We start from the raw sequence: 26,315 nt of genomic DNA on the forward strand, positions 1-26,315 counted from the left end.
AAAAACCAGAAAAAAACCAGCACCATGTGTGTGACAACCATTAAGTTATTTTAACTTGATGACTACCCTGCTCTGAACTTTAAGCATCATTAACTTTTCTATCTTTTTAAAGCCCAAGGTTCTTCTTCCAAGTTACCTACTTGTAGTTGCACCCTCAATAGCATTCTGGAGAACACCAGTGTCACAACTTCTACAGGACAGTGCAGTTTGAATAAGCACTTGATTTCTAACGGAGGAAGAACAAAAAGCACCAGCACTCACTTATTGAATTGACAAGCTCACTACCACACTTCCAAAGCAAAAGGCTACAGGAATAATGAATGCCAAGCAAACCAGTCGAGATCTGCACACACTGGAACATACGCAGAATCTTATTCAACAAAATCCCAACACCGTAGTGCTGCACTGGCTAGAAATCTTTCCAGTGTTCTAATGAGAAGACTAAACTTGTTTCTAGGAAAGAAAGTGTTTGAGGCAAACACTAGCAGATGATGTTTCAACCAAATGTAAGTTTAAAAAAATACATTTTTTTAATATATGTATTTAGAAAAGGCTGGAGAATGAAATGGCAATAGAAAAGAAAAAACTGTTCAAGGAGTAAACGGTAGAGATTGTCACCACACAATCTAAACATTGCAATTGCAGATCATTTATTCAGAACACGTGAGCCAGAAGTCGCACACTCCCTGGGATAGGGGAGGGACTCTCTCTCCCCTTTAACAGGCTACAGCGAGAAGTTCTCACTGCTTTGTGAGCTCAGGCCCAGTTAGCAGAAGGCAGTGTTTCTGTCAGCTGAAGCAAGGCAGAAAGATCTCCAGCAGCTTCCTTGCTGTCTCTTGCTCATGAGCCCCCTTCTTCAACTCTTCTTCCTTCTGCTGATGGGAAGGTAAAGTACATCCTGTCTGTGTGAGCCCACGCTGTGCCCCTCCTTGTCTACAGTAAGACCTGTGACTACTCTCCAAAGACATTTACACATGGAAGCCAGTTGAGAGGTGTACTATGGAAGCAAAAGCTGCAGTGGCAGCATGGCATTGTGACAAAACAGCAGTTCCTCACTTTACAGAAACTGTCCTAAAACAGTAGCTTGCAATATCTGTCAAGTTTTTACCTCACAGGAGAACAGATGCAGCCAAAAAAACCCATTTATTTTAAAACAAGTGCTCTGAACTATGCAAGCAGGCACAGGCAGCTCCCAATTTGAGTATACAGAGCATCAGTGAGTGGTGAAAGCAGAGTCACCACTGACATCAATGAGAAGTTTCAGCACCAGCCTTTGGGTTTTTTACCCCCTGAACATGAATTAGGTCTGGTCTGTCTGTTCTCACTTGCCAACTGCCATAGGGAAGTGTATCCACCAAGTAAAAGAAGTCCAAAAGAGCTGAACCCCAAGGCCAGCTGGTGAGCATCAAATGGATGCACTGTCTGAAGGGCTTTCAGAATTCTACAGCAGCTGCCACATAGTTTCCAGTGACATTGCCCAAAGCAGCCTTTAAACAAAACATCCAGCTCAGTGTCTGCCTGTGTGCCAAAGAACAGGCTCATGACTTGTGTATTATATAGACTTGGTCCAAAAACAAATGCGACAGATGTAAAAAAACTGGCAACTGAAATCTAACAGTAATTTTTCTATTACATCAACTAGTTATAAAATTATCCAACTTGTGCACTTACATAAGAGAACGCAGTAACTAACAAAAAGAAAGCCTTTTATTCAAAAGAGGTTCATGTATCTTTACAAGAAAGTCATGATTTCAACTTACAAAGTCAACATTGCCATCAGCACCTTTCCTGAAGAGAAAATCCTTGTCTATTGTAAAATGTTAAGTGTATAAACACAGCAAACAGACAATCCACACCAAAACACACCTCTATCCCAAAATCTCTATTTAGATTTTACACATACACATATAAAATATATATGAATAACATGTCTTCACAGATGACAACTGCATCACTTTATACTTCAGGTCCTTCTCCTCCAGGAACCAGCTATAAAAGAACAGGACATTTTTGTATTAGTGCCATAGAGTTGAGCTTTACAAACCCATACATGACAGCTCTTGCTTTACAACAAGCATTTTAGTAGATGGAGACTTCATGGCAGACCACAAAAGTGTTTTTTAGACTCAGTATTACCTTCCTCTCACAAAAGAGGAAGTCAGTTATGGCAAGAGACATACATACCAAAAAGGCAGCAGGGATTAAGTCAGCAGAGCATTTTCTTGTGAAAGAAGCAAAGAACTGAACAACAGAAGAAGAAATATAAAAGCAAAAACATGGGAAAAAAAAAATAACCATTCCTTATCTTCGTCATAATCAGCTGAGCATTTCTAAAGAGAAAGAGCTTCACTGTTTTTGGGACCAAAATAAGAAAGATTCCAAAGCACAGACTTTCTGATATGGGAAGATGTGTCCCCAAAAGAGACCCACGATCTAATGCAGAAATGTATCTATGTCTTGCTGAAAATTTGCACTCTAAGAATCACCAGCTTCTGCTTCACAGGCAGTACACCACCAGTTAAATGGATGGTAGGAATTTCACCCCATATGAGGAGTCAGAACATGTGCTGTCCTGTAAGGATGCAGAACAAAAACCAAAGCGGAAAAAGGCTTCGAAATTAAGTCAAGAATGGCATTTGCTCAGACACAAAGTGCAGAGGTGCAAGGCAGGTAAAACAACAAAAATGGAGATAATTTCTCACTCATACAGAACCAACTTAGACTCAAGTTAGCCTTCCTCTTCCTACAAAATTAGGAATACACTTGTGTCCAAAGTCTGGGCTTTGTGGCCATCTATGCAGACAAGCAAAAGAGCTGCTCGGGTCTGCTTGTGTCCATCTAAGAAGCTGTAGAATTCAACTCAGGGATGCATAATCACAACATTTAATTGCTATTTCAGTACTAATCTACACACATCAGCACATGACAAACTAAAAATCCTAGTGCTTTTGATTTGGTATAATCCAACACACCTCCAGATTTTTTGGCAGAGCACATAAAGGTGTAGCTCTCATGGTATCATGATCACCAAATGACTCAATGAGCTTGTCAGCATCCAAACTGCTGCAAACACACATGTACACACAGGAACGTCTGACCCATGTGCACAAGCAAACACTCCAGAGTTAAAAGCCCCTGGAAGAGCTGGCCTATAACTACTTAAAAGAAGGCTGTAGCCAGGTGGGGGTTAGCCTCTTCTCCTAGGCAACTAGTGACAGGACAAGCTGCATCAGAGGAGGCTCGGGACGGATATCAGGAAGAATTTCTTCATTGGAAAGGTTGTCAGGCATTGGAATGTACTGCCCAGGGAAGTGGTGGAGACACTATCCCTGCAAGTGTGCAAGAAACAACTGGACATAACACTTCAGTTGGCATGGTGGTGTTCGGTCAAAGGTTGGAGTCTACAATCTTGGAGATCTTTTCCAACCTTAAGAATTCCATAGTTCTAATAAAATCAGCGACTCCTTGCATGAAGACCAGAAAAACAATCACAAAAACAAAACTAGAGCCATGGTCTTTGCATTATTCTTTTGTAAACCACAGCATGTAACAAGTAAGGCAGTAAGGTCAGCTTTCCAACATAATTCATAAACAAAGATGACCCAGAAGGTACTTGAAAATTCCTGATGCAATGGAACTGTCTGGAAAGCTCAGTTTAGAGTAGTGAAACTCAACTGCTGATTTACAGGTACAGAAAATCAACACATGAGCAATGATCACTTACCATTGTTATGTTATTTCCATTTAGCAGAATCTGGTCTAGCTTGGTGATTCTTCTGCCCTCAGGTGTAATCTCACTGAAGGAGGATTAGAAACAGCAAGTGAGAACACAGAACCAGGGACAACAGCTCCAGTTTTGACCACAGAACTGACAGAAATCTCTGTGTTAGTTCCTTGTTGGAACTAACAAACAAATCAGCCACACTGCAGTCTGATCTTAATAAATGGACCGCCTGGGTAAAGAAAGCTACCTGCCCTCTAAAAACGATCTCTTCTACTCAGTACATGAAGATGTGTGTTCACCCTCTAAAGCTTGGCAATTTCTTGAATACCACATATCAACATGGCATAACAAAGTAATAAACACTTATCCTTTAGTTTCCTACCTTTTTTAATCTCTGCCTAGGCCTTAAGGAGACGGAAATGGAAAGTTCAACACAATCAAAATTACGATCACAAATCAGGAACCCCATTACAACTATAAATCATGCAATAGCTACTCTACGGCGTGGCTGTCCTGAACAGATCACCCTAGTCTAGTTTCAGTCCAAGGAAAAACTGGTTAGCTGGCAAGTATTCCAAAAATATAACATTTTGCTTACAGATCTTATACTGTATTTTGCCTCAGCAAACCGAACATTAAATAGCAAAAAGAGGAATACTTACAATTCTGTGACATCTTCCAACACCATATCTGAAAATCCAGTTTCAAGGAAAACAAGGCCCAAAGTTTTATATCAAAAACATTTAATGCTATTTTCAGTTTATACCATACTGTGATTTTACCTGAAAGTTGAAAATATCAGAATAATACAACTGATCCATATAAAAAGGTTCTATCCAGTGAACTCAAAATTCTCACAAGCAATAAATGATTTGAGCCAAAGGACTGAAGTGGGCAGCCTTGAACTCCCATCGAAGGATACTGACGAAGTCATCGAATCCCAGAAGTGTCCCGACAATTTCTTTGTCGCTCTTCATCACGATGTGAATGCGTGACCCTATGCACTTGTCCACAAGCTCTGTAAGCACACGGGGAAATGTATGTTGTACAAAGCACCCTCTTGCGCCTTACAACTTGCCTGTGGTTATTTACAGACACACGGACACGGACACATCCCCCTACACATCAGCCCCCCCACACCCTCACACCCACGCCCACCACACACCCCCTCCCTCAGCCCCACACTCACAGACGCCCAACACACCCCCCAACGCCCCCACTCCCTCTCTACTCCGCCCGCCCTCCCACACCCCTCCAAAATGCCGCCGGGGCGCGCGCGGGACCCGCCGCCCCACGTGGGGCGCGCTCCTGCCCTCCCGCTTCCCGCCAGGCGGCAGCGCCGCTCAGGACACGCAGAGGGCCACGCAGCCTCCCGTCCCCGCCCGCAGAGGGACCCCAGCCCCGGGCGGAACCCGCCGGGCCCCCCGGTACCGAGCGGCAGGAGCTGGGACGGGTTAGACACCGCGCCCGCCGCCATGTCGGAGCCAGGCCTGACCAATCGCTGCCACCGCCCGCACACGTGACGGGCTACCCGCCAGCTCGGCAGCCCCGGCGAGCGGATGGCAGAGAGGTCGCTCCGCACCGCGCTCCGCCCCGCCCGCCGCTGGCCAGTCGCGACATATGCGTGTCCCGACAGTCGCTCTTGCTGTTCCTCTGTGTAGAGACTTGGAGGAAAAACGCCTTTCCCCCCATTCTTTCTCCTCCTGCTGGCCCCGCCGGTGCCAGGGTGTCCCCAGGGAGCTATCGCGACCGCGGGCTGTGCAGAATGCGGGGAGCGTTTTGTGCGCTGTGTGTCACAGCTATTACAGAATCGCGGGATCAGTCAGGTTGGAAAAGACCTCTGGGTTCATCCAGTCTTCCCTCAAACACTTCCAGGGATGGTGACTCCACCACCTCCCTGGGCAGCCCATTCCTATGTCTCGTCACCCTTTCTGTGAAGAAATTCCTACTAATGTCCCATCTAAATCTCCCCTGGTGCAGCTTGAGTCTGTCTCCTCTCAGACAAAGCTGCAGAGTCATGCTGGGTTTGTAACACTGACTGGTTTTGTGGGAGGCAGAGCATTTCACAGGTTACCGCACCTCCTGATTGTTACCTTTCTCTACTCTTCACATTCCCTTCCTGTAACAGCCGACTGTTCTTCCAGCTTGTACCTTCGACACATGTTCCTTTGACACTTGTTCCTTCCGAGTTCCCTCGGGGAATTTTTCATTGAATTCCTAACACTGGAGTGCCAATATGCATTAGAAAGAGCTGATTCTGGTGTGAATCAACAGCTGCTCTTTGCAGATTGTGCTGTGAACCTGCGCCGGGAGTAGCAGCGAGCAAAGGCCACCGTATCGCAGGAGAGAGAGCACCTCTTGGTCACAGGGAGCAAGCTGGGCACACCTCAAGCCTCCCAAACCCCGCATATAGGCTCCTTTCTCCGCTCTGTTCTCTCCTTTCCTTCCTTCCCTTTCTTCCTCTCTCAGTCTTCTCTTCCGTCTCTCTTACCACCTTTTTCTGTCCCTGTTGAGATAATTCTTTAACATCCAGTGGTATTTTGTTCTTCCAACACCAGAGCAAAAAACAGTGCTGTGTCAAAAAAGCTGGTCTCGTACCAATACGTTAACGTTCCCAAACCTTTCTTCCTCATGTTTGATTTCTTCCAGAAAGAAAATGCTGGTTCTCAATTCTTCATATTCTGCACATCAAATATATCAATATACTTTCTTTTTGGCAATTTATAAAGAATATTCATTTACAGCAAGCAGGTCTGAACAAATCTGCTGTCCTTGGTGCCAGGAAAATCCCTGTACATAAATTTCAGAAAGAATGTCCAAGACACAATAGGAACCAATTTTATCCCTAACAAAAAGGTTACTGCTTAAATCAGGAATACTCCCATCAAGTGGAGACCTCTCAGATATGCAGCTGATAACTAATCATGCTCGGTCTGGCAGGAGGCATCCTTCTTGTAGGAACACACCAACAAAATAGATTCAGCTATGAAATGTGTACCTGAACAATGCAGGGTGTTGAAGGGATGCATCCTGCTGTATTGCCTTTCATGTGCTGCATTCCAAGCTCGACAGCATCCCACACTGAGAGATTCAGATCACAGAAGTCTTTAGGAAGTTCTGTTCAGTGGCTTCTACTGACAACCAAACACACAATTATCAGCACTGAAATTAAGGAATGTAGTGTTCCTGTCAAGATCGGTTTCTGCACTCTGGTAAAACCACAGTGCAGATGGCTCATCAGCAGAGGACTCTCTATCCTGAAAACAGGAGGCTGGCAACAAAGCTGCAGCATACTCTGTATTGCTCCCTTTCCTGTTAGTTCACCAGCAAAAGAGCCTGTAGCAATGAGAAACATAAAACATTGACACAAGGCAGTTCACTTGCTTAAAATCAAGTGTTGCGTATGAGTGATGCTGCCTAGACCGCTTACACGTCCTGGTTTTTGTAAGCAAGTAGGAGAGAAGGCACGAGTCAAATTGTTCTGCTTAGGAGTGTTGCAAAGTAAAACCACTTTATGCTTCCATAAGATCTTGCCCTGTGGTGTGTAGCATGGACTTTTTAATACAAATAATGAACCTTTTATGGCTGCTGCTGTCGGGTAACCAGAGTGTTTCCTAAGCTGAGATGAGTCACCACTTCCCTTCGTCTCACAACACTTATTCAGTCAAAATCAGTAGTGCCCTAAGTATGCACACAGCATAACCTTGCTTTTCTGGAGCTTGATTCTGGAAGTCAAGGGGAGGAATGTGAGAGAAAGATTTTACAACGATCTTATTTAGGGCCCATGTTAAACTCTTGGTTTCATCTCACCCCTGGAGAATGGCTCCTCCACTGAGCTATTCAGAAAAAGGACTTGGATCTTTTTTTTTTAATAGCAAGAAATCAGGTGATGTTGGAAGATTTCAATCACTTCAGAAAACATCTCCATGGTCTCACTGTCAAGCAGGATTAGCACTCATCAGCTGCAAATACAGAGTGCCTACTTCAGTGGCTGAGGGAAATAATTCAATTAAGGTAATGAGGATTGCTAAGACTTAGTTTAAAATAATCATTGACATTAGATGATGCTTCCCTTACTGGTGTATGGGATTTAGTATGAGCATTCCTGTGGTGAGCCCAGTTAGGGAGAAACGAAAGGGCACAAATTGTTTACACATCAAGAATAAGGATTAGGAGACACACTTTGATAACACTTGACAGTCAATCCACACAAAATCCTCTGAAGTCAGTAGCAATGACTCCAGAATAGCATTAGACAGTGTAAATCTGAGTTCTTTGTTAATATGCAGTAAGATGGCTTTCCCTTAGAGATGCAAAGTATCAGCTGTGAAAACTTGGGAAACTGGATCCATCTCACTCATGAACTTCACTCACAGACGGAGCACAGAACCTCTCCTAGAGCAAGCTGGTGCAGTATGCCAGTTCTCTACACACAAATGTGTTATAACCTGCTGAACTGCAGGGTCAGGCTTTAAAAATTGCTTTCAGTAACTGCTGCTGTTGCAGAAGTCATCCAAAACCCAGGCTGTGGTGTCCCTACTACAGTTGTGCCCTCACACAGCCTGGTGGTCCAGGAAATTGTTTAGATTTGCGGCTGTCCAGAGTACATTTCTACTTCCTCCTTGATAAAAGCTTTCATCGTCATCCTGTGTGTCAGCTGATCCACTGACTAATCTTTTCACTTCGTCTACTTTTCTTTTTTGTAGGATTATTAGTTTTCAGTAGGAAAAGAACTTCAGACTACAACTTCTCTCAAGCTACTTTAAAATCCTGTGTGCTGTGCACCCAAAAAAAGCCCCAGACAACTACTTGACCATAATAACACATCACTGAAAGAGAACTTACCCATATTTCTAGACAAAAGCTTTTTTTAATCAAAGTACTCTATAAATAGTCTTGAAATTTTTTGGTTGTACAGCAACTGACATAGGAGAAACATAAACAGCAAGAAAAGAGTAATTTTGGAAGGTGCCCACACAATGCAGTGATGCCTACCGTATTTGTTTTTTAAAACTTAACTAAGCAACACAATATAAAGTACCTCCAATCACACATTTAGTTACTACATATTTGAAATTTATATCCCATCATTCGGTAACACTAATTGCATGCACCTTTCTGGCTCACCCCATAACTTTGTATCCAGAGAATTGTGAAAAGATGCAGCAGGTCCCAAATAATTCCTGGCATCTGTAGGCAAATATTGTGAATTCTACTTCAACAGGAACATATTTATGAATATTGCTGCCTGCATTACTAATGTGGTGAGCAAAGAGCCAGGAACCACACTACCTTGCTAAGCACAGCTGATTATGAACAACAGTGAACCTGTACACTTCGTGATGTTCAGCAATAGAAGTGATGATCAAGTCTCAGGTGGTAGATTAACTGTAATAGGTTAAAATACAAGTTGACTACTCAAATCATGATTCAAAGCTTTTTTGACGAATAATGTTGCCCAATCCCCTATGCAAACAAAACAATCAGACCACATTCATATATTAATTTTTATTTCCCCATACAACATTCACAGGGTCTGCTTTTTCTCTTATTCAAACTAAACTTTTTTTCCCCACCCCCAAACTAAAGAACTGACATTTCAGGACACGAAAAAAAGTTTTGTAAACAGAAAACATCCAACGCATAGCCGAAACCCAGAGGCTTTAGCAATTAAAAACACAGTTATATCCCCTTTAATGCAAGGTGTTTACTTGAGTATCACACCATTAACCAAAGTGTTCATATATTAAAAAGGTGCAGCTTTAACCAAAAGTCACAATGCACTTCCTCACCCACTGCGTGTTAGCATGTGTGTTTTATTATATCCTATTCAGTCAGTTATTTTAAAAACTATATACAGCTATGTTTAAATGTGTATTTGTGCCATGTTTTTAACAACACAAAAATAAAGGCATTTTTAAGCTATTGCTGCGTATCATGCAGCAGGATACCAGAGCATTGGTTCACACACCTAACTTCAATGCAAAAGTCAAGTCCACTAAGCCTCTGCAGTGGGAGTAATATTGAGCTGAACAGTCCCACTTCACACATTCAAACATTGTGAAAGAATAAAAAGACATGTATGCGATGGCTGACCATCACCAGTTCTATACCACCGTTTAGTAATTTTGCTAGTACACAGAACAACTCAGTGGAAAAAAAAAACCCAACACGTTTCAAGCTTTAATACAAATGCTTTTGTTGTGGTTAAAGCTACATAACTAATATTCAAACTCCAGAAGATAACAGTGAACATCATCGAAACTAAATCACGTTTTCATTTGACACTTGCACCCAGAGTGTACCGCTTGCTTCATTATTGTGTGCAATGCAGAACAAGAAGTACTGAACATCAGCTGCTGAAACACAAGAATAAAGCATATAGGTACAACCAAGAATGTTGTGTGCAGGCACAGACTTGTATCACAAGACAAGAGCAGACTCTTGTTTTCTCATGTTAGTGAGTCTATTTCTGGGAAACCTGAATCCCAAAATGGGACTGCAGTATTTAAAATTCAGTACAGGAGAGCAAAACTTCACGTGTAATCCTGAATTTTACCTACATGAACTTCTGAATACCTCTTGAGCTGTTTGAGGTTTTCCTTCTGTTTCTAAAAGAGCAGTCATTCAGTTCATAACAGAGTACGGCCACTTTTATTTTCTTCAGCCATGACAAGATTTTAAAGTCAAGTCATCTTAGATCATTTTTTCAGACTGTTCAAGTGTCACCTGAATATGTAATTTCAAATTTCTGCTAGCAATAATACAGGCAACTAATTAGGGTTTAGCACTCTTTCTCTGCTCGCCGAGAACTTGTTCAAGAAGCATCTTTTGATTTAGCTAGTAATTCATGACAGATTTTTTACTTTAGTTTAGTTTGTGTGCATTTAAGAATTGATTGGTCTACTTATTCCTCCAGAACCATTTGAAGGAGTTTAGCCTTACTATGACCAGCTCAACTTAAACTATGGGTACAAACATACATTTACTACCTTCCACGACCAAATAAAACAGGACTTTACAGTACCTAAGCTACTGAAGACATGAGCAGTGGAAACAATGTAACTCTAACTCTACAAAAAAAATCACCTGAAGTATTTAGAATATTTCCTGACCATTAGCAAAAAGGAGTGGGAATTAGACACATGAGGCCATCATGTCTGTACACCACACAGAGGAAAATTTACAGCACTTGCACTATGCAGAATCAATATCAAATTGCCCTCTTAACAGGAAAAAAATTTAGTAAAAAGCTTTTTATGTGCCCAACAGAATACAGCCTCGTCCAGTGCTCATGCTGTGCTGCTTAACAGACCAAACTACTTCTGGTCTTTAATCTGAAAAGCAGCAGCCATATATTTGAGTACAGAAACTGTACAGTTTCAGTGACAAAGTTACAAGACTCCCTACTCTATTGCATGTTGTTTAAACAAACTTGGAAATTTGGATTTTTTTTGTATACAGAAGTGGATTTCCTGAGTAGTCTCAGCTTAAAATTTCTTTAGTAAAACACTGTAAAAGAGAAAATGCATTTATTTTATTACAGAAGAATGTATGTTTAAGCAATCATAATCAAGTAGAAAATGGAGCAAATTCCGAAGACGGAGACTTTCCAGGCTGATGAAGAATTTGCATCACAATGCAGTGCCAATCTTTCCACAATTTTACAAAAAAGCAAGGGGTACCACTGCATTATTTTTTTAACAGCAAATCAGAACAGTGCACTACAGTTCATCATATTTTCTTCTTTAAAATCCAAGACATTCAGCCTGAAAATTAAAATCAAATCAAATTTTCACATGTATCATCTCTCAGACACTAGACTGTTGGGTTACTTATAAATGTTATACTGCTGATTGTTAATCTTACTGGTAAAAATTAAACTCTGTCTGGATTAATATCAGTAGAAATAAAGAGAAGCTGAACATTGCCAGATATTTTAGTATAGGAATCAAAAAACACTGAAGTTCCAAAGTATCTTTAAAAATATTTCAAATCATGTGTCCCTTTCATAAGTTTTTGGGGCTGTTTGTGATTTTTAAGAGATGAGGGGTATACACATTTGAATGTTGCATATATTCAGATCCTTTGCACTTACAATTAATTGGAGAACCATTAATCTTTAGAGATGAGTAACACACAATGAACCACTGCTAGTTACGATCCAACACGGGTTGTTGTGGTTCTTTTATCTGAGAAGAAGCTCTTAAGGAGAAATACCTGCCCAATACTAACAACAAGAAGAATGATTGCTTCCCCTATTGACCAGTAGGCCACCCTTGTGTTCAAATCCTCTGCTCTGCTGCGGCCCTGCGCTTCCCTCAGGCGGAAATGAGTCTGATAGTCGATGACAGACTTCAAAGCTTCATGAATTGAAACACACGCAGACTCCATCTGGAGAAACAAATACACACCATGGAATTAAGAACCCTGCAGTGGTTTTGTGCTTTGATACTTAAAATTAGGAGTCATGTAACTTTGCAAGCTAAGGATTAACTCAGTCCAATGTCAGACCAAATAGTGCAAATACAGAAAAATTTAACTTATGTTGATCAAACTTTACACACAAGAATGTGACACTGCTAAGTACAGAAGCAGGTAAAATTCAATCTAATAAAAAGCAACAGTCTCTGAGAATGGTTAAACAAATTTTAAATTCATATGTATTTGGGTTCAAAATGAACATCAGAAACATTTCAGAAATGTCAGTGATCCCCCAGCTTTTAATTCCACAGCAAAAGAAGCAGTTGCTTATAACATTAAATGCACACAGTAAACACTGAATGCTTCTGTTTCACAAGTACGACATTCTTCATTGCTTAATTCTCACTCAAGTTGTACAATGTCTGTTCTGTTGTCAAGAGACCATTCTCTTACTCATGTATACAAAAAGTGGTTAGAGAGGGACAATTGTGACCTTTAAGTGCTCCCAAATGCTCCATAACATACTCATATAAAAATACTTAGCAACTTGCCCAATTCCACTGTAATTTTTCATTAAAAAAGTATTACCAGTTTTCCAAGCCCTAGATAATTTTTATATAAACCTTTTCCATTTTCAGTTTTATCTTCTGTAAGTAAAAGTATTCCTCAAGAGATTAATCAATAGATCCTCAAAATACTTAATTTCTAGTAACAATTTAGGTTTCTGTTTTATGGTTAAAAATAAGTATTTCTGAAAATCAAACAGCATAAATTATTATAAAAGGTAATACCTAACACCCTCAAAGAACAACTCTCAGTCACTTCTATCTGTGTCTAACCATATTTTCAAGCTGATGACTTTCAAGACACGTCTCAACAAGTCTAAGATACTCTTCTCAACAAAATTCAGGAAGGGTTTTTCTAAACTAAGTTTTGCCATTGGTCTCACTGATACATTGTATAAATCTCCTAATTTGCATAAGGGATTTAAACACAAAGTCACTCTGGTTTTAGGGATTTACCTTCAACTCTCCCCATGAAAGGCTGCCCAAATTTGACCATGCTACAAGCCTGAAGAGAACTGCAAAAAGAACTTTCTCAACAAAGAAGGAAAAGAGATGGAGAGATCCAGTATCAAGAATCAGAACACACAGAATGAAGCAGTGCAGAAAAGTGACAAGAAGGAAGAGGCATGAGCTGTAACTGAATTCACAGCAAGTCATTTACTCGTTACAAACCTCAGTTACTGAAGCCTTGTGTGATGTGAATTCAAATGAGACTGGCATTTGGGAAGTGGTATTTATACTGTTGAGTTTAGACTAGCACAACAGTGACCATATCCAGCATCCTTTAATTGCTGCTTAAAGTGAGGTTTGGTGATGGTTATAATGTAAGGACACGTGTAGGAATTCATTAAGTGTTCCAAAGGAAGTTTTGATATATTTAGATTGTGTAGAGGTGGTACAAAACTGCCAAATTCTGAGAATATAGTAACAATGATGCTCTGACATTTTGTAGTCTTATAAATGTCATATATCTACAAGCCAGCTAAATACAGATGACTTTAGTAATTTGTTTATTTTGCTGGAATATTCTTCTCCATTTTAAAAATGGTAGTTACACGAGTACTCCTCCCCAAAAAACTCTTACTATTTTAAATACAGAAACAATTCCCAGAGTTTCTCCAAAATCTTGAAATTTTGGAAACCCTATTCCACCAATATCTAGTTTGCAAAACCCACATTTCAAGAGGCACAAAACTGTGGCATTAAAAAGAAGTTCCCTTAGAAACTTAAAAAACCCCAACCAACCAACCAAAACAACACCAAAAAAACCCCCAAACCCCAAACAATAGTGGCCTTAAGTTTATGTTACTGTCCTAACTTCCTCTTAAGCACTTAGCAATCCCTTCTGAGCTCCATCCTGTGTTCTGTAAATCTTATCTTTACAAAGAAAGCTTATTTGTAGTAATTTGGAATGTTTTAAGAGCTCCAATCCATTTATTTTCAAAAGTGATGTAGGTATCCAATGCAGCTGAACTTGGAAAAAAAATTGTCCCCACCTAAAAACTTCTGTCAAACACAACAGCATTTTACCTGGGTAAGTGCAGTTACTCTGTTCTCACTAGGAAACAGTGGCGGATCTTCTCCAACTTGGAAATCAAAGTACACAGTTTTGTGTGTGAAAGTAGAGAACTCATTGCTGAAGCAGAATTTGTATGTTCCATTTCTGGATGCAGTAAATGTGAAGCTATCATATTGTTTCTTCATCTCTTTGTACAATACAACACCATCAGGATCTTCCAGCCGACAGTCAACATCGTAATGACCTCCAGTGATCACCTGAGAACACAAACCAAGATATGGTCTCTTTAGCAAAATGGATATTTATGCATTTCTTCTAAGAAGTATCATCTGTCAAGTGGCACTGCAAAGCTTTTTGCTTTGACAAGTGCTTTACCAATATAATGCATTAATCTGAAAAACTTTCAAAGCAAGTCTGCAAAATTATTTTCCTATGGAAGACACACAGAAGATAATAAAAAATGCTTTAGGTTCAGCATATGTAATGTCAACTGTATTTTCAAACCCTTTGGAAAGCAGTTTTAGTTACTTTGTTATAAATAACTCAACAACAGCAAAGACTACAGTAGATGAAGCTCAATGGGACTGCAAAGACATTACTGTAACAAGTCAATCATTTGCTGTATAAACAAGTCGTCCATGGAATCAGTTCATCTGTCTGAGACTGCTAACATGCAGTAAGACATTTCCTTTCAGTGTGGCCAGAAGAGTATCTGCCCAACTGTATCAGCTGCCTTAAACTGCAGGGATGGTGTTCAACCAGTAAAACATGAATTTCAATCTGTCCAGTCTTCCTGCCTGCTCCTCAACACAGAAATGTTCTGGGGGTCCTGCTGCCTCCTTCCCGCACAGTTGGACACAGCAGTGCTTCCAAAAACCAGCACATCCAGATAATGCCTCCAAGTGACTCAAAACTTCATGGTTGCAAGGGTTTGTTTGAGGCTTTGATTATTGTTGGTGTACAGAGTATTGCTACCTGGATTCTACAGAAAGACTGTAGGGAGTTTAGGTATTCACAACTTGGTGTTCTGATGACTCTTACAGTAGCAGTTTTACACTTTATCCTTGCCACAAATTTTTACCTTTATGATAAAGCATACTGAAAGAGGAAGAGACATATCTAAAGGCATATTCATTTTATGTGCGCAGAAATCACTGAAATATTTTAGTATCTGTGTATATGCACTTCACTCCACTCCACTGAGCACTGTTTAAACTCTCATCAGTTTACTGAGTTACCAAGTTATTAAAATAATGACTTTAATGATACAATTGAAACAACAAACTGGAGCAGCAGCTCCTCCACAAAAATGAAGTTCTGAAAGTATCCAGTTGGCAAGCAGTAACATAGCTCTTCATTTCAGAAATACAATCTCCAACTTGACTAGGGTGTGCTTTTTACCAATTACATGAAAGTCACTTGCATTCAGCTAGATCACCCTGAAAGTGTCAGTTTACATCGAGGTGGTAAAGACTGGCCAGAGCTTTGAAGTTGCCCTAGGATTCCTTCCCACAGAGCTTGCCTGTGCCTCCTGTCGGCCCTTAAGACACACTGTCAAAGGACATTCACACAGCACTTTAGTCTACCAGTGGCTGGTCAAATCCAGACTTTTCTTTTATCAATGCTACTCCTATTCTGGGCACCAAAAAAAATGGCAAGAGCAGGCTGATCTGCACAGTGATATCCAATTCAAAACTGCAGGGAAAGTACTGCACATAAAAGACTCCATGGAAGAAACAAGCAGGGACAAGAAGCACTTGGGCAGGGAAAAAGATACCCAGGAGCTAGAACACATAAGACAGAGTAACAAGAACCAATATATGGCAGCAACTGAGAAAGAAAAAAACCGCAGAACTTCAACAAGAACAGTCAGCCTATAGAATCACACAGCCCCTTCAAAACCCCTCAAAGGTAACTGTGATTTCTGTCATCAAGGACTATTTTTCTCTCATGCTGCTGCTTTACTGTTAGTGACTTCATCAGCTAAAGTGCCAGACTGAAAGGCTCCAACCCCGCAGATACACTTACAGGCATCAAAACAGTGATGCTGTACCGCATCCTTGTCCCATCACCCTTCTACTGTTTACTACGTAACCCCAATCTGAACTGTGCTCTGAAATACGAAGCATCAGCTCTTAAGATGTACTGTGCTGATTCCGTCGGTGCTTCGTAAACCACAAGGGAATTACTTTCGCAGCACCTTATGGGTCAGGTGTGCTTTAGGTATTCTCCGCGCTGTTGGGGCGGGACACGACACGGCAGCGACCAGGGCAAAGACACCGCCAGTTTTCAGAGCCAGCTCTGCGTGTCCCACTCAGCCCTGCACTACACTGAAGCCTCCTCGCCGCAACTGAGCTGGAAACTCCTCACTGGATCCAAATAATCCCTAAATGCCGGAGCCGAGTGGGAGCTCCCGGCAGCGGCCCTGCTCGGGGCCGCGCCCAGCGGGGCCAGCGCGGCGCCCGCGGCGGCGCCTCCCGGCCGGGTACCTGGAACTCGAGGGTGCACTTGGTGCCCTGGGCGATCTCCTCGTAGAAGCACTGCTTGGCGTTGTCGGGCAGCTCGAAGGTGATCTCGGAGGCCTGCGCCACGCAGGCCGCCAGCGCCGCCACCAGCAGCAAGGGCGGGAGCGGCCCCCGGGAGCCCCGCGGCGGCATCGCCTGGCGAAGGGGGACGCGAGGGGGGCGCGGAGGGGCGAGGGGGCTGCGGGGGCGGCTGGGGCTGCGGGGCTGCGGGCGGGACGCGGCGTGGCCGAGGGGCCCAGCCGGGACGCGCAGCTGCCACCCGGAAGCGCCCGCGCGGCCGCGCCGCCTTCACGGAGCGGTTCCGGGATGTGCGGACGTGTGTCCGGCGGGAAAGGGGCGGGAAAGGGGTGGGAAAGGAGGCCGGCACGGTTCTGACGTGTCGCAGCTGGTTGCTTGGTGCCTGTGCCGCGCGGATGCCCGCGGGTTAAGTTTTTCCGAGGGTCCCACCTGGAGCGACCTAAAGCTGGGAATCGTGGGCTCCGAGCGGCGGCGAAAAGCGGCCTCGGTGCCCTCCGAGAAGCGGAGTATACAGAGGGAGGGATTTGGAGAGTTCTGCTTCGCAGATCCTGAAACGTTCAGTGCTCCAGAGAGATAAAGCAGCCCTCAAAGTGCACACGCTGTCTTCAGCAGTATCGGCTTTCAAGTTCTAATCCAGTAAATAGAATCATAGAATAATAGAATGTTAAGGCATTGGAAAGAATCTTAAAGATCATCTAGTCTCAACGCCCCCTGCCATGGGCAGAGACACTTCCCACTAGGCAAGGTTTCTCAAGGCCTTGTCCAACCTGGCCTTGAACACTGCCAGGGTTGGGGTATCCGCAACCTCCTGGGCATCCTGTTCCAGTGTCTCACCACCTCACAGTAAAAAATTTCTTCCTAATATCTAAACTAAATTTCCCCTCTTTCAATTTGTACCCTTTATAACTTGTACTGTCACTACAATTCCTGATGCATAGTCCCTCTCCAGCTTCCCTGTAAGCCCCCTTCAGATGCTGGAAGGTTTCCACACAACCTTCACTTTTCCAGACTGGACAGCCTCAACTTTCTCAGCCTTTCCCAGTTTACAGATTCACAGGAATAACACAAAAATAACCCCCATTCTTTTTATATTAATGTTAAGTTCTGTGGCAAATGAGATGGACTAGGAAAAAGAAAATTTGGGTCCAATCTCCCAGGCAGGAGCATGAGCTTGTAATCTGGAGTAGATCTGGAGTCCCATTTTGCTCCCCTGGAAAAGGAGTCTTATGTAAGCTTGTTAAACCTGTGATTTTCACCCTCAGCACTGCATAAGGAACCTGGGCATCAGTTTGAGGACTGTGGATTTCACAGGACAGAGGTACCCAAAATTCACATGTTGAGGACTTGGATAGATATGCAGGTGTGGATTAAAGCAAGATGGGAGATGCTTTACCAAGGACCCACCCCACCTCTGAAGCAGAGATTTTCCATCTACAGTTAATCCTCAGATGTTTGCTGCTTTCATTTAAACACAGTTTTATTTTAGATTGCGTTTAAGTGTTGGCTGATAGCTGACACAGCTCAAAAGCAGATTATATCTAGGCCATATGATGCAGTTCCAGCCATTTTACTTAAATCAGCGACTACAGGCTCATAGAACCTGTGTCACCTAATCACCTTCTTCATATGGCAAGAAATATGTTTCAGGAAGACTCGCTCTGTGATTTTTGACAGCAACTGAAACAATCCTGTACAGCTCACAGTTTCGTAGTTCATTCTTTCCAGCTATTTTAAAGCCTCATTAAATGAGCAAAATGAAGCTTACCTAAGAAATTACAATTGGAAACCTGTCACCAAACAAAAAACAGAAGGAGAAAGATGCAGAGCAGGCAAGAAAGGTGTCTGGTGACACCTGTAAAATAAGCAAAAACCCAGACATCCCAACTCCCAAAATAAGTCAGCAAGAACAAATGAGATCACTTCCTTTTCTTTTGGGCTGGGCTCAGAGAGTATAAAACATAAACTGAGTAAAGAAAGTAACTGCCTGCAAGAAGCTCTAGAGCCTGGTTATCCTTATCCTGGTGACCAAGGACCACCAAGGATGGAGCCGTCAGCACTCACTGCATGGCATCAACTCCACTGCATTGTGTACTTGCAGCTCATCTGGGATAGATTTTTTAAGGACTAATGGTTTTGTATATGTAGTGATCATGATAGTAATTGAGAACTAGCTATTAGCAACCTGAACTGCTTATGAACTTCAGTACTTCTTTCGCAGCTTGAAACTGGCTTGATTTATTTATTCCTTGCACACCCTAGTCACAGCAATACCCAATTCCCTAAACAGTACATGGAGCTGTATTTTAGTTTGAAACACTAAAGAGCCGAGCTTTTCTGTTTTAGAAGATCACATATGCCTTTGTACTTGTAGATTTCATTACAGTTTTCATTGAGTTAGCTGATTAATAATTTCTAATCCTTACAAGGAATTAAAAAAAAAAAAGGATTAGGTTGCTGGTTCTGCTGTTGCTGTTCCCAGATTCTTCCCAGTTTTCATTGTTCTGTCTCCATGTATAACCATTCTGTTTGTGAAATTAAAAAAAAATCACGTTTTCTTTATTGTCTTACTGCACAAATAATATTTTAATATTAAACCCAAAATAAGTTCAATAAATATATTTTAGAGGGAGTCATATGAAGAGTTTTTCTTTCCAACTGGACTATCTGTTTAACTATGCTCTGTTTCCCATGCTCTCAGTGTGGTTCTTGCCTGAGAAAAACCTTTATGATATTTTTCTCTATTATGGCAGAATATTTGCAAGTAGAATTCTATATTCCAACTTTCCCAAAACTTGCATGCAGAGATATATTTTATTAATGATCTTTTTTACCTTAAGTGTAAAGTTAAAACATAGTTCTCAGTCAAAGACTAGAAGAAAACAAACATTCGTTTTATTGTTTCATTTTTTCAGAAACAGGTGGAAGCAACTGCAGAAAGACCGAAGAAACTTCCAAAGTAGAATGAATTCAGATGTCTGTTTCTTCTTCTCTGCTCAGTAGCTGAGTCAAGTTTCAGATCTTTTCTCCTGAGGTAGTTAGAGACCTTTTGCCCATATTAGAGGTTGTAGATATGGATGCAATTTCAAGCAGAGAAAATGAGATCTTATGACTCAAATAACATTTCCTGTTATTTGAGTAGTAAAACAGAAAAAGCTGTTCTTCACCTTTACAATCCTTTAATATGCAGTCCTCCGTACTAGAAGTTTTGAAAGGTGTTTTCATAAAATTCATTAGTCAATGTGGTCCTCATATATTTCCATAAATCTAGTTGTGTGCAGTATTTTGAAAATACACTTTACTATTTTAATTTAATTCTCACTTAGAGTTCATTCCACAATAGGCTTTATCTTGCTACTCAATCTACCTTGCATGGTATAGCTTCACCATTTTAAGTATCTCAGTTTTAAACATCTTTGCTTTGGGCTTGTTTTGACAGATTTTATATAAATAATAAACCTTGTTCTGTCACGGTATCAAGATTTTAATTCCTCTTTACTTACCGGTACAGTTCTCAATTTTGGATAGGTTAAAATTACTAAAATAAGCCAGTCAGGATATAATACAAATTAATCTTTTTTTCACTTTCCTTTGTACTTTCAGAAGCAGCCTTGAACAACTCTGGCACCTGCAAAAAACACTGAGTGGCAGTCAAGTATACTGACACAGTTTCGTCACACAGTTTCAGTGTGATTTGTGCAAAGTCATGCTGTGGAGGAAAAAATCACCAGACCTGAAAACTGCTTGAATTTATCCTTTTTTTCAAGGTTCAGTGCATTTTCTAACCTCTGTTCTCCTGTTTTCAAAACTGCAGTGAACAAGAAGTGAGCTTGTTTGAGTCTAAAAAGTCAGCGTGCTACTGTCTATGCTCATATTAATTGATTACATAAAAGCCAAAACACATCCAAACAGTACACACCAAGAAAATAACACATTCCAGTAAAAGTTCTAGATGAAACCCAAATTTAGGTGCACCCAAAATTAAGTATTTACTGTACTTCCACATTTACAGCTTCACAGAGAAACAGACTGAGAACTGCTGCAGTACAGGGAGTTGGCCATCATGGAATCAGAAGGGAGATTATTGGGAAAGTTGTGACCCTAGCTACCATCTGAAAGACCCCACAATGCACTCTTGTGGAGTCAGTTATAAGTCTTACTGACGAGAAGAATTTGTGAATCTGTATTCATGAAAACACAGTCCTTTGATTTTCAATGTCTTTTTAAAATATATTTGTAAGTAAGAGGGTCAGACAGATAAGAAGTCTTTTCCTTTTTTTTTTTTAATTCAGGGGGGCTGCCCGCGTTGCACTGCCCGAGACAAGACTTACGCAGGCATGGACCTTCTGCTCTTCCTGTAACACACAAGAGGGAGCGCTTGGTCACCACAACTTTCATAGAACCATAGAGTCATAGAACGGTTTGGCTTGAATGGCAACTTTAAAGGTCATTTAGTCCACCCCCTGGCATTAAGCAGGGACATATTCAACTAAATCAGGTTGCTCGGAGCCCTGTCCAACCTGACCTTGAGTGTTTCCAGAGATGGGGCACCTCCCAGTTCTCTAGGCAACCTATGCCAGTGTTTCACCACCTTCATTGTAAAAATCTTCTTTCTTATTTATAGTCTAAACCTACCCTCTTTCAGTTTAAAATCATTACCCCTTTCCTTCGCTCTTCTCAGTTTTTGGTTAAAGTATGTTCTGTGCGTAGGTTTTTCTTACTTTAAAATGAACTCTTTCAATTCAGTGATAAATGGACATCAGAAAGCTTAAAAAAAGTTTAAAGTAAAATAGTGGCAATCTCAACCTTACATTATGTTGACATAGCTCAGCTGAATGAGCTACAATACCCAAGGCTTCCCCATTGGTTAGGCTTACAGTTCAGCAGGGAAGCCACACTTCAGATTCCAGGACTCTCCAGCAGTGAGGCTTACAAGCACTTCTGAGCGGGGAGCTGCAAAAGCTGCTCCATAGAAAATGAAGAAATGTTACTCCACGGGAAATGTCTGATATTTCTGTATTCTGTGTTCTGACATCCATGGCAAATGTAACCTGCTCTCAGCAATCTCATCTTTGGTTAACATCAACAGCTCCCAATCGTCTCCAGAGCCAGGTGCCTTCATCAGCCCTGTTACACAGCATCCAGAGCTGGGGCGAGACAGTAGGACCATCCCAACGGTTTCAGTTTCATTAGGACTTAGAGCGCTCAGGGTATGTGAAAGACCAGTTCCTGTTTGTTTTCTGTCTAAAAAACAGACTGGACTTCAGTGGACTTTGTGAAGAGGAGAGATCGGGGAGGGGTGAAAAACCCCAGGAAGAAACAGACAATGAAAGGCTGACTGCACTGAAGTAGATAGGAAAATCAAAGGATGTCCTGGCCAGATTTTACATGAAGAATCTGAAGATTCCAGACATCCTTCTGAAAGCACTCCTCCCAGTGGGTCACCTTTTATTTTGGTTTATTTTTTTTTCTGAAGTCATGGCTGAATTTTGATAATCCTGTTACACTTTACCTAATTGAAGAAAGACTTGTTCTTTCATATGTGCACTTTTATTCACTTAGATTTATGGTATTTACAATATGCTATAAAACATCCATGCTGATTTGGGCTGTGATGGAGTTAATTTTCTTCACAGTATCTAGTACGGGGATGGGTTTGGGACTTGTCCTGGAAACTGTGTTGATAATTCAGGAATGTTTTCCTTTCTGCTGAGCAGTACTTATGCAAAGCCAAGGCCTTTTCTGCTCTTCACTCCACCCCAGCAGCAAGTGGATTGGGGGCACACAAGGAGCTGGGAAGGGGACACAGCCAGAACAGCCGACCCCAGCTGACCCAAGGGGTATTCCATACTATATGACGTCATGCTCAGCTTATAAAGCTGGGGGATGAAGAAGGAAGAGAGGAATATTTGGAGAGATAGCATTTGTAGTCCCAAGTCACCCTTATCCATGATGAAGCTTGGCTTTCCTGGAGCTGGCTGAACACCTGCCTGCCCATGGGAAGGAGTGAATTATTTCCTTGTTTTGCTTTGCTTGCATGTGTGGCTTTTGCTTTGCCTATTAGACTGTCTGTACCTCAAGCCACAAGTTTTCTTGCTTTTACCCTTCCAATTCTCTCCCTTATCGCATTTGGTGGGAGGAAACAAGCGGCTGCAGGAGGCTGAGTGGCCACTTGGGGTTAAACCATGACAACACTTACTATCTGTACATTTATACGTAGTTGGTCTAATAAAATACATTGCTCTCTACAGAAGCTGTTTCAAAGCATTTTAAACAATATTCTTGCTTCCTAATAATGGACATGTTTTAAAGGCCAAGAACACAGTCATGAAAAAATAATTCTATGTATTTTATATATTCCTCTTTAATAAAACAGGCAGGGGAGACGAGGAGGAGGTGTCACCTTCTATGTCAATTACCAGCTGGAGTGCATGGAGCTCTACCTGGGGATGAATGAGGAGCTGACTGAGAGCTTGTGGGTCAGGATTAAAGGGAGGGGAGGGACAGGTGACATGAGTCATCTACAGACAGATAGGAATGACCTCATGATCACAAGCCCTGCACCTCATGGGGAACTTCAACCACCCCAATATCTGTTGGAAGGACAACACAGCCAGGAATTAAGCAACCCAGGAGGTTCCTGGAATGCTTTCATGATAATTTTCTTCTCCAAGTGATAGAGAAGCCAGCAAGGAGAGTTGCTGTGCTGGACCTTGTTCTCACCAACAAGGAGGGGCTGGTGGGGGATGTGAAGCTCAAGGACAGCCTTGGCTGCAGTGACCATGGAATTGTGGAATTTGAGATCCTTAGGGCAGCAAGGAGGGAGTACAGCAAGCTCACTGCCCTGGACTTCAGGAGAGCTGGCTTGGCCTCTTCAGAGACCTGCTTGTTAGAGTGGGTTAAAGCCCTGGAAGGAAGAAGGGTCCAGAAAAACTGGCTAATATTCAAGATTCACCTCCTTCAGGCTCAGGAATGATACATTCCAAAGAAGAGGATGTCAGGCAAAAATGTCAGGAGACCTGCATGGATGAACATGGAGCTCCCAGATAAATTCAAACACTAAAAGGAAGCCTACAGAGGATTGGAGCAAGGACAGGTAGCCTGGGAATAATACAGATGAATTGTCCAGGTATCCAGGGATTAGATTAGGAAAGCTAAATCCCTGACAGAATTAAATCTCTCCAGGGACATCAAGGGCAACAAAAAAGCCTCTATAGGTACACTAGTGATAATAGGAAGGCTAGAGAAAATGAGAGCCATCTCCAGAAGGAAACAGTAGACCTAGTTAGCAAGGAGATGGAGAAGGCTACGGTACTCAATGACTTTTTTGCCTCTTTCTTCACCAGTAAGTTCTCCAATCACACCACCCAAATTGTAGAATGTAAAGGCAGGGATTGGGAGAATGAAGAGGCACACTGTAGGAGAAGATCAAGAACATCTAAGGAAACTCAAGGTGCATAAATCTGTGGGACCCAATCAGATGCTTATTTGGGTCCTGAGGGAACTGATGAAGGAAGTAGCTAAGCCACTATCCATCATATTTGAGAAGTCATGGCAGTCCAGTGAAGTTCCCACTGACTGGAAAAGGGGAAATATGACCCCTGTTTTAAAAAAGGAAACTAAGGAAGGGAAGTAAGAAAGGTCCAGGGAACTACAGGCCACTCAGTGCCGGGCAAAACCACGGAGCTGATCCTCCTGGAAACTATACTAAGGCTCACAGAAAATACCGAGGTGATTGGTGACAGGCTTCACTGATGACAAATCACGCCCGACAAATTTGGTGGCCTTCTATGACAGGATTACAGAGACTGTGGACGAAGAAAGAGTGACTGACCTCATCTACCTGGACTTGTGCAAGGCATTTGACACTGTCCCACACAATATCCTTGTCTCTAAACCAGAGACACGGAGTTGAATCTGGACCACTCCATGGATATGGAAAAAACTGGAAGCTCACACTCAGAGAGTTGCAGCAGCTCCATGTCCAAGTGGAGACCATCGATGAGAGGCTTCCTCAGGGAACCCTGGGACTGGTGCTGCTAAATATCTTTGTCAGTGACATGGGCAGTGGGATGGAGTGCACCCTCAGCAAGTTCACTGATGACACAAGGCTGTGAGGTGCCATCAACATGCTGGAGGGAAGGGATGATGCTGGAGGGACCTGGACAGGCCTGAGAGGTGGGTCTGAGTGAACCTCATTAAACAATTTCAGGATAAAAAAAACAAGTAGCAGTGTGGAGAGGGAGAGTCAGAGGCAGATGGATTTCTTGAAGTGATAAAATGATGGAAAAAACAAGTTTAAGGAAGAAAGCCAACATCTTAGGTGGAATTGAAAATAATAACAACAAACCTGCTACCCAGGAGCTTGTAGCTGTTGTAAAATTTCCTTGCCATTCTGTGGAAGAGACATGAATGTGCATTTTGGGACTTACAGTTAGATTAAGAAATATGGAAACTCTTTGTAGTCCTCACTCCTCTCTTTTTAGCTGGAAAAGCTAAAGGATCTGTAAAGTGCATATTGCAGCAAAAGTCACACACAATTTTATACGATTCATCAAAACATTCAACTAAAGCAGCTGTTAGGTGAAGGCTGGCTAGAAATGCTTTGAACTTGGGTGAGAAGTGATGATAACTATTAACTAACAAACAGGAGCGGTTGTCTACCATTGTCACTAATAAAATGAAAGGCAGACACTCTTTCAGCAGTTACACAAAATGCTCCACGAACATTATGCTGATATGAGTGCATCCAAAAAATCTTGGTTCTAAAGCATGTCTCAGTCTGTAGACTCGCACGAAGACATTGCAGATACTGACTTCTGGAAGTGGTAACAAGAGAAGTGGAAAAGGAGCGGGAAAACCCACAAAATTATTTGACCCCTTGCATGTCCACAAGAAGATGAGGAACGCGCTGACTATTTTAGAGCACAGAGTAACCTTGGATTTCGTATGATGAAATTATGATTGTGACAGAAAATAAGCCGTTGAATCATGTGTTCCTTTTTCAGAAAGAAAAATTTAATATTTAAACACCATTTTTTCACCCATTTGTATAGAAAAATAAGTGAAGGATTAATTAATTAAGAGACAAGAGAATACAGTATGCCTCCCTGATTTGTTCCGCAATTAGTCTGCGTAAAGAAATATAAACCTAAGAACAATTTTATCTGCATTTAAATCTAAAGTCTAATGTGATGTAAATCTCAGCGAATGTGCTAGCACAAGGCTGACAATGAAGAATCTCTGCACAGAACACAGTCTTTCAGAAAATGGTTCTCTGTACTACAAATTGGCTCAGACTAGAAAACTCTAAAAAAAAAAATCTTACCACAGACACACAGAGGTTTCTCAGTGCAGATTGCTCAAGAGTTTGGGCTGGAAGCCTGGAGTCAAAACTGAACAAAAGCCTGTCTGCTAAAGAAGAATTCACTTCCAGCAATCCCTGTTCCACGATGGAGAAGCTCTGCCAGCCACATGAGGCACAGCGGGAAGAAGAAAAGAATTCAAAAGGAAACTTGGCTTTGTACGTATTGGAGCCTTAA

General features: G+C 41.9%; 2 protein-coding genes and 1 long non-coding RNA gene across 4 annotated transcripts; 1 reads left to right on the forward strand and 2 right to left on the reverse strand.

Annotated features, from left to right (window-relative positions):
* Nucleotides 1-629: 629 nt before the first annotated feature.
* On the reverse strand, nucleotides 630-5,238 carry LSM5 (LSM5 homolog, U6 small nuclear RNA and mRNA degradation associated). Its single transcript, XM_027752169.2, has 5 exons — nucleotides 5,156-5,238; nucleotides 4,647-4,742; nucleotides 4,387-4,414; nucleotides 3,725-3,797; nucleotides 630-1,989 (listed from the first exon to the last, which is right to left on the reverse strand). Exons 1-5 carry the CDS (start codon nucleotides 5,199-5,201, stop codon nucleotides 1,957-1,959), a joined length of 276 nt encoding a protein of 91 aa, XP_027607970.1. The 5' UTR covers nucleotides 5,202-5,238; the 3' UTR covers nucleotides 630-1,956.
* Nucleotides 5,239-9,887: 4,649 nt separating this feature from the next.
* TMED7 (transmembrane p24 trafficking protein 7) lies at nucleotides 9,888-17,035 on the reverse strand. Its single transcript, XM_027752167.2, has 3 exons — nucleotides 16,723-17,035; nucleotides 14,245-14,490; nucleotides 9,888-12,118 (listed from the first exon to the last, which is right to left on the reverse strand). Exons 1-3 carry the CDS (start codon nucleotides 16,888-16,890, stop codon nucleotides 11,882-11,884), a joined length of 651 nt encoding a protein of 216 aa, XP_027607968.1. The 5' UTR covers nucleotides 16,891-17,035; the 3' UTR covers nucleotides 9,888-11,881.
* Nucleotides 17,036-17,115: 80 nt separating this feature from the next.
* Nucleotides 17,116-20,576, forward strand: LOC120323928. Of its 2 annotated transcripts, XR_005564873.1 has the most exons (4): nucleotides 17,584-17,619; nucleotides 18,039-18,094; nucleotides 19,689-19,807; nucleotides 20,377-20,576. It is a non-coding gene; the product is annotated as an uncharacterized LOC120323928 (long non-coding RNA). The 2 variants fall into 2 exon arrangements; XR_005564874.1 differs by lacking the exons at nucleotides 17,584-17,619; nucleotides 18,039-18,094 and adding an exon at nucleotides 17,116-17,412.
* The last annotated feature ends 5,739 nt before the right edge of the window (nucleotides 20,577-26,315 follow it).

Source organism: Pipra filicauda, unplaced genomic scaffold, assembly GCF_003945595.2.
Source record: "Pipra filicauda isolate LSUMZ 115617 unplaced genomic scaffold, ASM394559v2 scaffold37_size4185640_pilon, whole genome shotgun sequence".
In the NCBI taxonomy this organism is placed as follows: domain Eukaryota; kingdom Metazoa; phylum Chordata; class Aves; order Passeriformes; family Pipridae; genus Pipra; species Pipra filicauda.

Bases quoted from the DNA above. Each gene is read 5' to 3' on its own strand.
- TMED7 (XM_027752167.2), bottom strand. From the start codon at position 16,890: ATGCCGCCGCGGGGCTCCCGGGGGCCGCTCCCGCCCTTGCTGCTGGTG. The intron at 14,491-16,722 runs GTACCCGGCCGG...TTGTGTTCTCAG, and splicing joins AGTGCACCCTCGAGTTCCAG to GTGATCACTGGAGGTCATTA. The intron at 12,119-14,244 runs GTAAAATGCTGT...TTGTTTCTCCAG, and splicing joins GAGTAACTGCACTTACCCAG to ATGGAGTCTGCGTGTGTTTC.
- LSM5 (XM_027752169.2), bottom strand. From the start codon at position 5,201: ATGGCGGCGGGCGCGGTGTCTAACCCGTCCCAGCTCCTGCCGCTCG. The intron at 4,743-5,155 runs GTACCGGGGGGC...GTGTGCTTACAG, and splicing joins GTCCCAGCTCCTGCCGCTCG to AGCTTGTGGACAAGTGCATA. The intron at 1,990-3,724 runs GTAAGTGATCAT...GTTCTTTTATAG, and splicing joins ATGGAAATAACATAACAATG to CTGGTTCCTGGAGGAGAAGG.